Source organism: Xiphophorus maculatus, chromosome 4 (genome assembly GCF_002775205.1).
Source record: "Xiphophorus maculatus strain JP 163 A chromosome 4, X_maculatus-5.0-male, whole genome shotgun sequence".
NCBI lineage: Eukaryota > Metazoa > Chordata > Actinopteri > Cyprinodontiformes > Poeciliidae > Xiphophorus > Xiphophorus maculatus.
This window is the reverse complement of record NC_036446.1, coordinates 14,427,857-14,440,053: the sequence shown is the minus strand read 5'-3', so window position 1 is coordinate 14,440,053 and position 12,197 is coordinate 14,427,857. Positions and strand designations below refer to the sequence as shown.

Genomic DNA, 12,197 nt, shown 5'->3' with positions numbered 1-12,197 from the left:
TTCTGGAAATCCACCCACTCAGATATATCCAAAAGCTTTTTGCAGTAGCGATACAGAATGCAAATAACCTTTGAAGGAGGGTTTAAATAAAAAAATATGCATAAATATGAGGACATAAAAATAACAAAAAATGTACAAGTAGAGAAGTCTGAATGTCGGCCTTAAACATTGTGTTTCTTTTGTGTATTTGTTATTTGTTTGTTGAAGAACTTTGTGATTTTTATCTTGTAAAGTGCTATATGAATAAAGCTTTACATACTTACTTGTGATCTCACCATCAGAATGTGTCAGCCAGAACTGGCATTATTAAAGTAATAATGATTAAAAGCATATAACCCTTTGTTATTTGAGGTGGTAATGGAGGCAGTGGTAGAAGTTCGCCCTGAAATTGGTGGGCCACCGGTTCAATTTCAGCTTCATCCACTTCTGTCTTTGGGCAAGACACTTCACACACCTTGGCGGATGGTTGTGATATGTCAGGCTTGCTTCTGTCAGTCTTGCTTCTGCTTATTTAACGACTTGAAGTATAAAAAAGTAACACTGTCCAGAAGGCTTTAAGCGCCTCAGTGCATCAATGGCATTTTGGAAAATGTGACATGTGGAAACTAAAAAAAGGCATGAATCAACTGTTGTTTATTTGATAAAATCATTTATTTAATTTGAAATATTTAGGTTAACATTTCCCTCAATTCCCATCTTTTTTTCAGTGTTAGATTCATCCCTAAATAACACCAGTGAAAATAAAATCAAGCAACAGATGAAAAGAAAATGAGGGAATGCCACACGAGGACAAAAAGACATTGATTTTCCGATAGAGTTAGCTCACTTTTAACTTTATTGAATAAATTCTCACGTTTCATTCAATAAACACCCTCAGATACTTTTATTTAATATTGTAGTTATCCAGCATGAGAATGTAGAAAGGTGTTCACATAAAAATGGTTTTCAGTACTGTTTTTAAGACAAAGGTGCCTCGCCAAACAAGTAACGGCCGAGTTCTTGGTGAGTTTGAGAACAAGAGGCTTCATGTATCTACTTACACATGGAGTCATATGATAAATAAACAGTTACTTGAGTTGACAAAGGATTTGTTCAACAGTTAAAAGGCTAACTTCATCCAGGACTGATAAAAAAAAGCAGCCTGCTGTTCCATGAAAGAGAAATAGTCAAAGGCAACTTCACTCATACATATCTCTCTGGCGTCAAAGCTGACAACTTCCCAGCACTGATTATATAATAATCCACATTTTTAAGGTTATTAGAAATCATACAGTACAAGTTGGCAATCTCAGTGTTAATGCAAGTCACACAACCCCTGCTACAGGTCAATACTACATGCACTTCTCTGCAGAAAATCTAAGTTTTTTTTTTCTCATAGCTGGAATATTTTCACACACACAAACAAACAAACCATGTTTGAATTGATTTTCCTATGTGTGCCTTACTTGACTGGATAGTTTATGCAGCTGATTTGGATCCCCTGTATTGTAATGCTATATTGGTCTGATCTTCAAGTCGTAAAACGAGATTAACTAGCTCCTTTAAAGGAGTCCTAAAAAAACGCCTCTGTTTCCTTGCTGAACCTTCCTCATTTGTGTCCCTGCTCAAAGTGCTATTACCTCTAAAAATAAAATCTTATTTTCAGTGCGAGAACTTGATTTTTACCAGAACATGAACTGCAGAGACATTACACCCGAGGAATATTGCACACTGCCCAGCATTTCCATTAAATGCATCACTTTGTTTGTGATGAATTTAGAAATTATGAGTTTTGCATTTTGAAACGAATTACTGAAATAAATCAATTTTACAATGATTTTCTAACTTAAAGATCCGCTGGTATATCTCACACAAAATAATTTATTAGGTCAACATTTCACATGTGAAGAACTTATTTCATGTGTCCATCACCATTTTGAAGACATCTTCCTATATAAGGTATCTATAAATAATACATTGATGAATTCCAATATATGGCCACCAACAAGTAAAGGCAATGACAAGGTTCACTGTGTTGCAATGTATTATTGTAGACACAATGTAAAGACCCGATTTTACAATCCACTGGGCCTGAAGGTTTGGCTGCAGGTGTCTTAGTATCAGACATCTCAACAAAGTCTGACATGTTCATAGTTTATACCATTGCTAATTAGAGGTGTTTGACTGGCAAAAGAACATTTTACTTAAAATTAGCCATGGAGTCACAGACTTATGACTGGTGAGTAAAAATATCGACTACAAACAGCATGAAAAAGAATTGTACATTTTCATTACTTTGGCTGTTTGTAAACAAAATTGTTTGAGCAGCACCCAAAACTCATAAACCTGCCAGACTGTTGACCTTGTTGTGGACAGAAGCTCACTGGAGACTTTCCTGAAGTATTCAAACATTTAACTCTAATAAAGTATTGTATTGCAATCTGTATTCAGAGTATTCCCCAAGCCTGCATCCTTTGAAAAGACCTTAATTCACCAACAAATCCAATTTAGTAATCAAATATCTCAACTGCACCTTACATCATCATATGTAAACCCAAATAAATCCTGTTAGATTGATTTAAAATAAGATTTAAAGAAGAAGCTTTAAATTGTATTTTGTCAATTTGTTAATTTCCAGTTACTAAATCTTTTAAGCAGAACCATCAGATTATCAAGGAAGGCTGTAGTTTGTGTTGTTGATATGCTATTTTTCTCAGACATGTAAAGAAACTACAGAAAGCAAAATTAAAAATGAAAGTGTTTTTCTTTCTGAGATTAATGTTTAAAAGAGTATATCCTGATCTTGCCCATCTTGTTTAAGCTGATGCTTAATAACAGGCTTGGTTAGATACACAATGTCCTTAAACTGTACATGCTCATATACACTGTGAGTTATACTTACCCATCTGACAGGAAGAATTTGGTCCTCTCAGTACAGACGATTACATTAATGGATTTTCTCTTGTAAGTCCCACTAAGATCCTAATCTGGTCCAGAAAAATATGTCTTTGACATTTAGTTTTATCCTATTGATATATCTACATAGATATGTGCATAATTACCTGGGACATCATTGACAGAGAATGGAATTATTATTTTCTAAAATTAAACAAATCTTTTGAAGTTTCCTTAATTGATGAGCTGACATACACCAGTTGTGTGCAAAAAGAGGTGGATAATCAGCAATTAAAGATCAGTCTGTTGGCGAGTACAAATATTAAAAACGGAGCTGAAGTAGCATCACCTTTGTGTGCCCCTTTCGAAGACCCAAACACGTCTGTATGTTAAAACTCAAAAATGTCATTCTGTTTCTTTGCTAGCTTGGCCACCTCCTGTCTTATAGCCTGCACAAGTGCAGAGGTGGAGAGGCTGCTCAGAGGCATGCTGTCCATGTCCTTCAGCACCTGGGGAAGACTTTGCTCAGATACTGTGCGAGGGGCAGTGGGCGGCTGCTCCAGTGTCTGGCTATACTGCAGGGGTAGCCTGGTGGGACTCCCCTGTGGGTAACGAGGATTAGGAAAAGCTTCAGCATACCCAGGTAAGGGTACCTGAAAACAGAGTGCACAGGAAGAGAAAGAAAAACACAATCTTTATAATAAAGCAGGAGCATATAAGTGTACAAATCAGTGCATGGTTATGAATTGAAATCACTTTTACAGACCTAAATACGAATAAGTATTTATAACAAGTCTAAAAACGTGATGCTCATGGACAATCATAGGGCACCAACATTGGTTTCTAGATGTGCAAAACTTAGAAACACAAAGATTCGCAGCTATAACTGCAACAAACAGAAGGTGTTAATTTATTGGGGACTGAACACGTATGCTGCTGCACAGTGGCGCAGTTCTTGCCTTGCAGCAAGAAGGTCCTGGGTTCAATTCCCGGCTCGGGGTCTTTTTGCACGGAGTTTGCATGTTCTCCCTGTGCATGCGTGGGTTCTCTCCGGGTACTCCGGCATCCTCCCACAGTCCAAAAACATGACTGTTAAGTTAATTGGTCTCTCTAAATTCTTCCTATGTGTAGGCGGGGGTGTGTGTGTGTATGTGTGTGCGTGGTTGTTTGTTCTGGCTATCTCTGTGTTGCCCTGCGACAGATTGGCGACCTGTCCAGGGTGAACCACGCCTCTCGTCAGGAACGTTAGCTGGAAATAGGCACCAGCACCCCTCCTGACCCCACTAGGGACAAGGGTGTTAGAAAATGGATGGATGGATGAACACACCTACTCACTACACTTAATATGTATTCTCAACATTTGACATTATTGTTTTAGTAGGTTTTTTTTGAGTGAGCCTTGTTGGGCCACAAACAGGATAAATGAGGTTCCTTACAGAGTCTGTCCACTGCGGCTGGACATCCTCAGGTTCTGGTGGGTAGGACATCCAAGAGGGACTGTGGTAGGACGTAGGGGATGTGGGAACAAAATACTCTGAGTACCCTGGCTTTGCAGCAGGGATGGCGTAGACAGCAGTAATAGGGTTTCCTGTTTAAATACAAACAGTCAGTGATTGTTTTGTTTTTTTGTCAAAATGCTGCTATTATATAAAGACTCAGTGTAAGCATTTTAAATTCTGAATCACCTTCTCGTCTGCTTACCTGAGTAGTTTGGGACAGGCTGTTCTGCAGTGATAGATGGAAGTGCTGCTCGTGTGAATGGCCCATATGGGTTTTTCTCACGTTGACTCCGCATTTCAGTGACAGATGTTTCTGAGCTCCTTCCCTTAGGCCCCAAGTCCGAGGTGGAACTAAGTCAAGATATTAGAGGCATAAACAAGAAACTGCAGAAAGACACCACAAGATGGCACACACACTCCATGTAAAAAAATTAACACATCATTAGTATTCTTGCCATCTCTCTATACACAAGTTCATTATAAAAATTTATACAAGGCCTTAAATCACCCTCACCACAACAAATCTCCTTATATAGTCCCTGAATATGAATGTTAATGTGATTTTTAGAAAAGGAACATCCAAAAGGTTAGCAAACGAAAGATGGTCATTTGTCTCCACCAGTGTCTGTATTTGTGTTATCCGTTTTGCTAATCTTTCACGTCTTCCAATTCTTACCAAGTGCCTGTTTAAGGAAAGATTGTTGTGTTTTCCTTTACAAGGTGCCATACATTGGCTTTTGTGTATTTTGCTAAGCTTGTGCTCCAATTTTTAATCATCTGTCTTTGTATCTTTGTCATCCATGACATTTTCTGAAATTTTGAAAATGAACTTCTCTTTTTATTTATGGGTGTCTTCATTTTTTACCGTCTTAAGGAGGTTCTGTGAGGAGGTCCAGTGCGAGGTGGTAAAGGAGGCGGAGAACCCACGGTCATCTCAGGAAGCTGGGTGAAGCGAAAGGCCTTAAACGACAGCAAGAACTCTTTTGATTAAAGGACTTGTTTCTGGATTGGTCACTTGAAAAGATAAATTTGTTTTTCCAACTCACAGGTTTAGGCAGGCTGCACTGATAAATATCTGCTCCGTAAGATGGCACCCAGTGGAGTCCACCCCGCCCCGAGCTCATAGTGCCTGGAACGCTGCTGACCACGTCTGCGTATGGGAGAGGAGGCGCAGGGCTGTATTGGTCAGGAGGGGGCTGCTGGTGGTGGCCATGCCTTCCAGATGTGGACTGGCCCCCAGAAGCCAGGCTAAACGCCTCCTCCAGCAGCAGGTGCATCTGCTGTCGCACTTCATCAATGGATGGCTGTGAGCTCAGAGTGGATGTCTCTGAGTGGCCTTTAAGGCCACGACCATACATGTACCTTCGCGGCCCCAGAAGATGATCAACATTTGTCTCCTCGATTAGCTCCGGCTCAGTCTGTGAAATGTATACACAACATCATATATTTTATATATTTAATAGATTAGACTTAAGTGACTCTTCAAAACTATGAGAACTGAAGACAAAAAGAAAAGAGTTAAATGGGACAAAAAATCCAGAGAAAGATGGTGCTATCACAACAAAGTTTCAATGTGGGCATAGTTTTCATCTCGCAATTTTCAGTGTTTGTTTTGGGTAAAACCTTGAACATTTTCTAGAAAAAGGTCCAGTCTGGTTTCATCGGACCACATGACATTTTACTACAAGGTTTCAGATTTTCTTTTTTTTTTTTTGTCAGAACCGAAATGTTTTATTTACAGTAACCCTACTTCTTAGTCTGGGCACAATAAAGATAAAGGAGAGCGGTGTAAAATATTTCCAGTGCTTAGAAGAAATTCCTGTAGACCCTTAAGAATTGATGTTACCCTAACCTTCATTGTGCCGTGTTGGATTTACACCACAGAGGAGTTTTTGAAGCCTTCTCCTGAATGATATTTGAAGCCTTCTCCTGAATGATACTTTATACAATGAGTTTATTTTATATTCCTTTGAAATTTCTTTGCTGTTATCAGGATTTGAACCTAAGTTCTGATTCAGGTGATTTATTATCACTGGTGACAAAGAGAAGACTGAATACTTTACATTTGTTTGTTTTGGGGTTTTTTGCAGGGGGTAGGAGGGTGTTGTTTCTCTAAAGGGTGCTTAAATTAAGTATTTTTAAAGACTGACTACCTGTGATGTTTTTTTTAGCAAAATTGTTTTTCATTTGTTGTGTACAGAGTAAATGCAACATTGTAAGTACAAAAATGTTTGGAAAAGATTGATCATGGTCAAATTTTTATGGGGTGTGTACACTTTTGAGAGCAGTATTTATTGTCCTAATAATTTGTATCTTTTAACATACTTTTTTGTAACTATGTCCATCTATTCAGTAGTCCAGCACAGTAACAAATTTATATAATTTGAGGCTGCCCTACTTTCTGTGCAAAAAGAGGGCAGCCACAGTAGAGCCAGCACAGAGTAACTCATAAATCAGCCCTCTTGAAAAAGGGAAGAGACTTAAATCTGCAGCCAGACCAGTCCCTTTGTATTCAACAAGGCCAGGACTCATGAAAAAACGCAGTGCAAATCAACACATGGTCATAGAAGTATAAGAATTGTATTTTTTTTTTTCTCAGAGGACGTGTCATACTTTCTCTGCAATTCAACCCCCTTGTGATGGTGAGGTGAATGCTTGTCACTGGACCAATGTGAGATTTCTGATGCTGTTTTTGTGTAGGCCAAAAAGAGCCAAAGCACCACCAGTTTGCACAAATGCTCCATTTAACTATGCGTGTACTTTTCTAATGAAATAGAAATTTAAAAAAATGTTTTGAATTTCTTTGACGCTAAAAATATTCTGTCTTCAGGACCATAAAAGCATATTAGACGAATAGTAAAATAGCTATACATCACCCAGCAGTGTTTTATAAATCTTTACATTTAATTATAAGTCACCCATTTCTCTGCTCCCAGTTTGCAGAACACGTCAAACCGCACTTGAGTAGAACAGGTCTAATGTATAGCTCTGTTCGTACACCAGGTCTCACAGTAAGGAGAGAGGGATTTCACAGAATCCTCATAATTCTTATAATCAAGGTTCCCATTTAATTGCAAATGTTGCGGTTGTGGAGCCTACATTTTTAGCGTTGCTCAGTTAATTGATCTGTGAAATTTGGTCACATTTTTTTTTAGAAAAACAAAATGAGAACTTATGTTATATTTCTGCAACAAGAGTCTGCATTTCCTAAAGGTCTTGGTATTTGCCAAAGTTGGAGTATAATTATTCCAAAGTCCCTCTGTTAACTACACCTCTACAGTATCACATTTCTATGCCAATACCTTTAACAATGTAAATGTACACACAAGCTCTTCTGGACAAGTGTTGTTGTCCAGTAGGTTTTGGGAACTGTTAGCCCTAATGAGAACAACTGGGCATTTTCTCCCCTATATTTTTCTCCCATTGCCCATTGAAACAACACATTTCTTTAAAGTGACATTTTTTTATCACCAGTAGAGTGCGCCTTTAAGCTATAGCTCTGAAAAAAATGAGATGCCTTTGAGCTGCTAATTGGCTGATTAGGTTTGGTCGAAACGGTTGGTGGGTGTTGACATGGGACTCACATCGTAGCCACTGTTGCGGATGCCTCTTCTGGGCCTTTCTCTCATCACAAGGAGGTCCATCTCAGTTCCTCCGGGACTTGGACTGCTTAGGCTTTGTCTGCTGCGATAGGCCATCTGTCCGACCTGGGAATGCCTGCCAATTAGAGTAAACCGAGTGAGTGCAGCACAAATCAAACCTGCAGCAAAGCAATTCTTTACTCAAAGTGTTCACATTATTCGGTCAGTCTTTCATGTGCCTTCAGCAGAAGAAGTAGAAGATAAACCTCGTTGGTTTATTGCTTGAGGCATGATGAACAAGGTAAGGAAAATAATTGGACTCCTACTTGAAAGATGTGGTGCTGACAAAATAGGTGTTAAATTAGAACAGGACAAAGATAAAAATAAAAATGTTGGTCACACATTAGTGACCACATACAAGAGCTTAAGATTTTAATATTCTTTTGATCTCTTAATATAGTCAGTGTGTGTCATTACACACCGTAAAACACCGTACTAGGGAAAATATTAACAGATGCCATGACACATGTTAGTAGAGGTGGGCAGATCAATCCAAAATATCAATAATCAGCATCAGTATCACACTGATACTAGTGTGGTAAGCAACACTGGCTTTTATTTGTAAAAAAAAAAAAGAAAAGAAAAAGGAAATGTGGCAACAATGTATGATTTTCATTCCAACTCACAATTGCGTGGCACTTTGTGTTGTGTTGTAAAATTTCAATAAACACATATTAAAGTTTATGACTATATTTTCATAAGTTATTTTAAAAATGAGTGCTGGGAAGTGTAGTTGTACTTTTTTTTTATTATTTGAAAGCAACAAGAGATTGTGACCATAAAAACCTTGAACAGAATCATGTTGGCAGAGTTCATCAGCTCCCAGAACCAGATTTGGCTCTGGTTGCACAAGCACTGTATGACCCACGGCAAGGGTCCAGCATGCCATGGAAAAGGTAGTAATTCCCTTTTCCAAGTCCAAAAGGTCCATTAAGCTTTGTTGGGCAAGGTGTAATATCTGGTAGATACAAAAAAAAACTAAATAGTTACGATGTTTTATATCCATGTTTCCCTTTATATACTTCAGAAGAGGGAACAGAAGGAATCCACTGATGCAGCAAATTACAAATCAGTCACTGTGTGTTAGAATGATGAAACAGATGCCAAAGTGATGAAGATGGATCTATGGTGGAGTGAAATTTATATCATTATTGACACAAATTGAACTGTGTGATAACTCAAAACAGAAGGCGTAGAAGCATCCAAGCCTATGGCATTCTTTCCATGATACCTTTAAAAATGTGAAAAGAACCCAGCAAAGATAATTTTGTGCAAGACGAGCTGAGGGTACTGTCAAGACACAGGGAGGGAGACGGATACAAATATGATTATAAATATGTTCCTGAGTGTATACCCTAACAACCACAACCATATTTCTGGGAAAATGACTCAGGAAACGTCCCAGTCTGGACCTGAAGGATTTTGTATTCTCAAGAAGATAAAACTGGAAATCCAATACAAATCCTAATGAATCTGGTTGAATTTATTTCTGCCAAGAACAATGGGAAAACGTCCATTCAAAGGTGACATGCAATTGCAAGATCAGTTTTTGGGTGACAGACATACCAATATATTCTTGAAACTTGTTATTTCCTGGGTGAAGAACTGTGTGTCGATTAATGAGACAGTCTGATACAAAGAGCCAAAATTTTCTGACAGCAACGGAATGCAAGCAATGTCAAAACATGCTAACAGATTTTGCAAAAATCTGCCAGCAAAAAGTCTCTATGTAAATATATATTAATACATATCGTCTCTATCTAGTCTGCTCTTACCTTCTGTGAGACTTGACGTATGTGGACCCTTGTTCATCATCTGGCTCCAGAGGTCTGCCATGCTCACCGACTTCCCTCTTATAGTCGCTCCGTTGTTTATGCACCAGGGCTCGACCTCCACCGCTGCTGCTGCCGTTGGTGGACGGGAAATCATAATACCCTTTCTTCTTAGCTTTTAGCCTCAGCTTGTTTCTGTAGTGCTCAATGTCTGATTTCTGCTTCAACGCCAAGCTAACCTGAAGAGCGGGCATACCAACAAATGCAACTCAACACAAGACGATCAAACTTAAAAATGAGAAGAGTATTCATCTTGCTTCCTCTACTGTGGTACAGATTGTGGGGTGAATATGATATAAATTTAAGATCAGCCATGAAAGAAGTGTTTTTATTTTCTTGTTAAGCATAGGAAGTTTTGGCATGGTGATACTATTTAATACCCTTTACAGGGAGACAATTAAGCCTCAGCAATTGTTTTGACATATAGCAATTGTATTCGGCAGCTACCACAATGCAAACACAACAAATAAAGTCAAACGTATTCTAAATGAAAGGAAATCATACAGTCTGTCTTCTACAATGACAAAACAAGAAAATCAAAATGATAGTGAGGACATTAGGCGTCTTGTCCGTTGTGAGCAGAAGGAATGCATGTCGATCGGCATAAAGAGTGAACATCTTTGCAGCCACTCCTGGTGAATTGTTATTAAAATATTTTCTATGATAAAGAAATCTTATATTCCAACAGTGTGTAGAAAGGTAAATTATCTTCTATATCTGCCATGAGAGAAATACTTGGTGAGAGCAAACACGCAAGTTCATGGCAGGGTGAGAAGGGTTTTTTTTTTATAAGGCTTAAGTAATGAAAGAAGAGATTAAAATTTAAAGTATGAAAGTTGCATAAAACTGCTAATTCAGAGTATCCAAAATAACCAAAGATAGAGATTTTTTAAATTGATGGTGCTTCAGGGTTTCCAGAGGCATGGAAATTCTCTGTGGGATAACCTAATTAAATAAGAAGCTATAACATAATTTCTAAACTGTATAGGTTCAGTTCAAAATAAGCTATTTTCACAGAGGGAATTCCATAATAGTGTTGAGCAATGGAAATTGCCACAAAGGTTTGTCAAAGTAAAGAAAGAAGTCGAATAACTGGAGGAAAGATTCAAATATGTCATTTACCATATCCAGGTAGCTCCAGACCATCATAATGCTACCACTGTGTAAGTCAGCATGATGTTAATTTTCTAAGATGCAGTTTTGAGTTTTAACAGATGGTCACACATTCAAAATATTTCCTGTGTCTTGCATCAGTCCGCAAAATAGTTTATGGCAAATTGGAAACAAGCCTTAATGTTCTTTTTGGACATCATTGTTATTTTTCCCAGTCTCTTTCTCATTTTTAAAAAGTTTTCCTTAATGGAGGCAAGAGAGTTAAGAAGTTCTAAAGATGTTATTCTGGATTTTTTATGACTTCTTCAATTAGTTATTATTGGAGGATTGGTCATCTCATGGGAAGTTTTGCCACTTTTCCACATTGTCTTTATTTATGGATAATCCTTCTCACTGTGGGTAGCTGAAGTCCAAAATCCTACCAGAACGGCTCTGTAACCCAATTCAGACTTAGAGACTTTAATCAATTTATTTCTCATCTGTGTTTTAATTTAGATCAGGACATAATTTGTTGCTGTTTAGGCTACTTCATCATGTCAGACAGTTTATACTCCAGTCATTTATTGGTTCTAGAAGCATGAACAAGATGTGACCATTCATACTGAAGTAAAGAAATATGGTTGATCTCAATGATTTGACAATAAAAATATATTTTTATGATATAAAAATGTGTTTGATAATTTAAACCATTCAAGTGCGACAAAAAAAGAGAAATCTGTAAGAGGCACTGTTTTACAGCACTGTATCTCCAAGTGATGTTCTGGCCCAATAAAAACCAACATCTCTCAAAGTGCAGATGTGGGTGTAAATCACCTCTCCGTTGACGATGGCTGAGTCCTGGCTGCGGTCGGAAAATGCAGGGTGGGAGCAATTTGTCTGTGCAGTTACAGGCTTTATGGAAATTAGCTGCAGGGAGCCAGAAGATGTGTCGTATGGATCTGAAGACAAGAGCAGAAGTTTACAAACAAAGAGACAGCAAATACCGATAATCACTACTGCATCAATCAATGGGGGAAGAGTTGTCATCCTGCCTGTCTGGCCATCCTCTTCCCTTACTTCCATCCCCCCAAAAAAGAAGAATGTGAACCAACAGTTTCTGAATTGTATCACACAAAAGTCATCTGTCTCAGTAAATGAAGTTGTGGATAGCAACAATAGATCACAAGGACAGCTTTGGCTTCCAGTGTTGTGGTAATGCATCTGTGTGATAAATGAAAGAAACTGACTCTGCACTTTTG

At 38.2% G+C, this 12,197-nt stretch overlaps 1 protein-coding gene across 2 annotated transcripts in view; it reads right to left on the bottom strand.

Annotated features, from left to right (window-relative positions):
* Positions 1 to 664: 664 nt before the first annotated feature.
* Positions 665 to 12,197, bottom strand: part of kiaa1549l (KIAA1549 like) — a 65,176-nt gene continuing 53,643 nt past the window's right edge. For both annotated transcript variants that reach the window (XM_023332915.1, XM_023332916.1), the window contains exons 15-22: positions 11,773 to 11,897; positions 9,790 to 10,025; positions 7,958 to 8,090; positions 5,420 to 5,791; positions 5,239 to 5,333; positions 4,576 to 4,724; positions 4,311 to 4,462; positions 665 to 3,527 (exon numbers count right to left, since the gene is read on the bottom strand). In XM_023332915.1, coding sequence (XP_023188683.1) covers positions 3,264 to 3,527; positions 4,311 to 4,462; positions 4,576 to 4,724; positions 5,239 to 5,333; positions 5,420 to 5,791; positions 7,958 to 8,090; positions 9,790 to 10,025; positions 11,773 to 11,897 — 1,526 coding nt within the window. In that variant the 3' untranslated portion in view covers positions 665 to 3,263. The remainder of the gene's footprint in view (positions 3,528 to 4,310; positions 4,463 to 4,575; positions 4,725 to 5,238; positions 5,334 to 5,419; positions 5,792 to 7,957; positions 8,091 to 9,789; positions 10,026 to 11,772; positions 11,898 to 12,197) is intronic.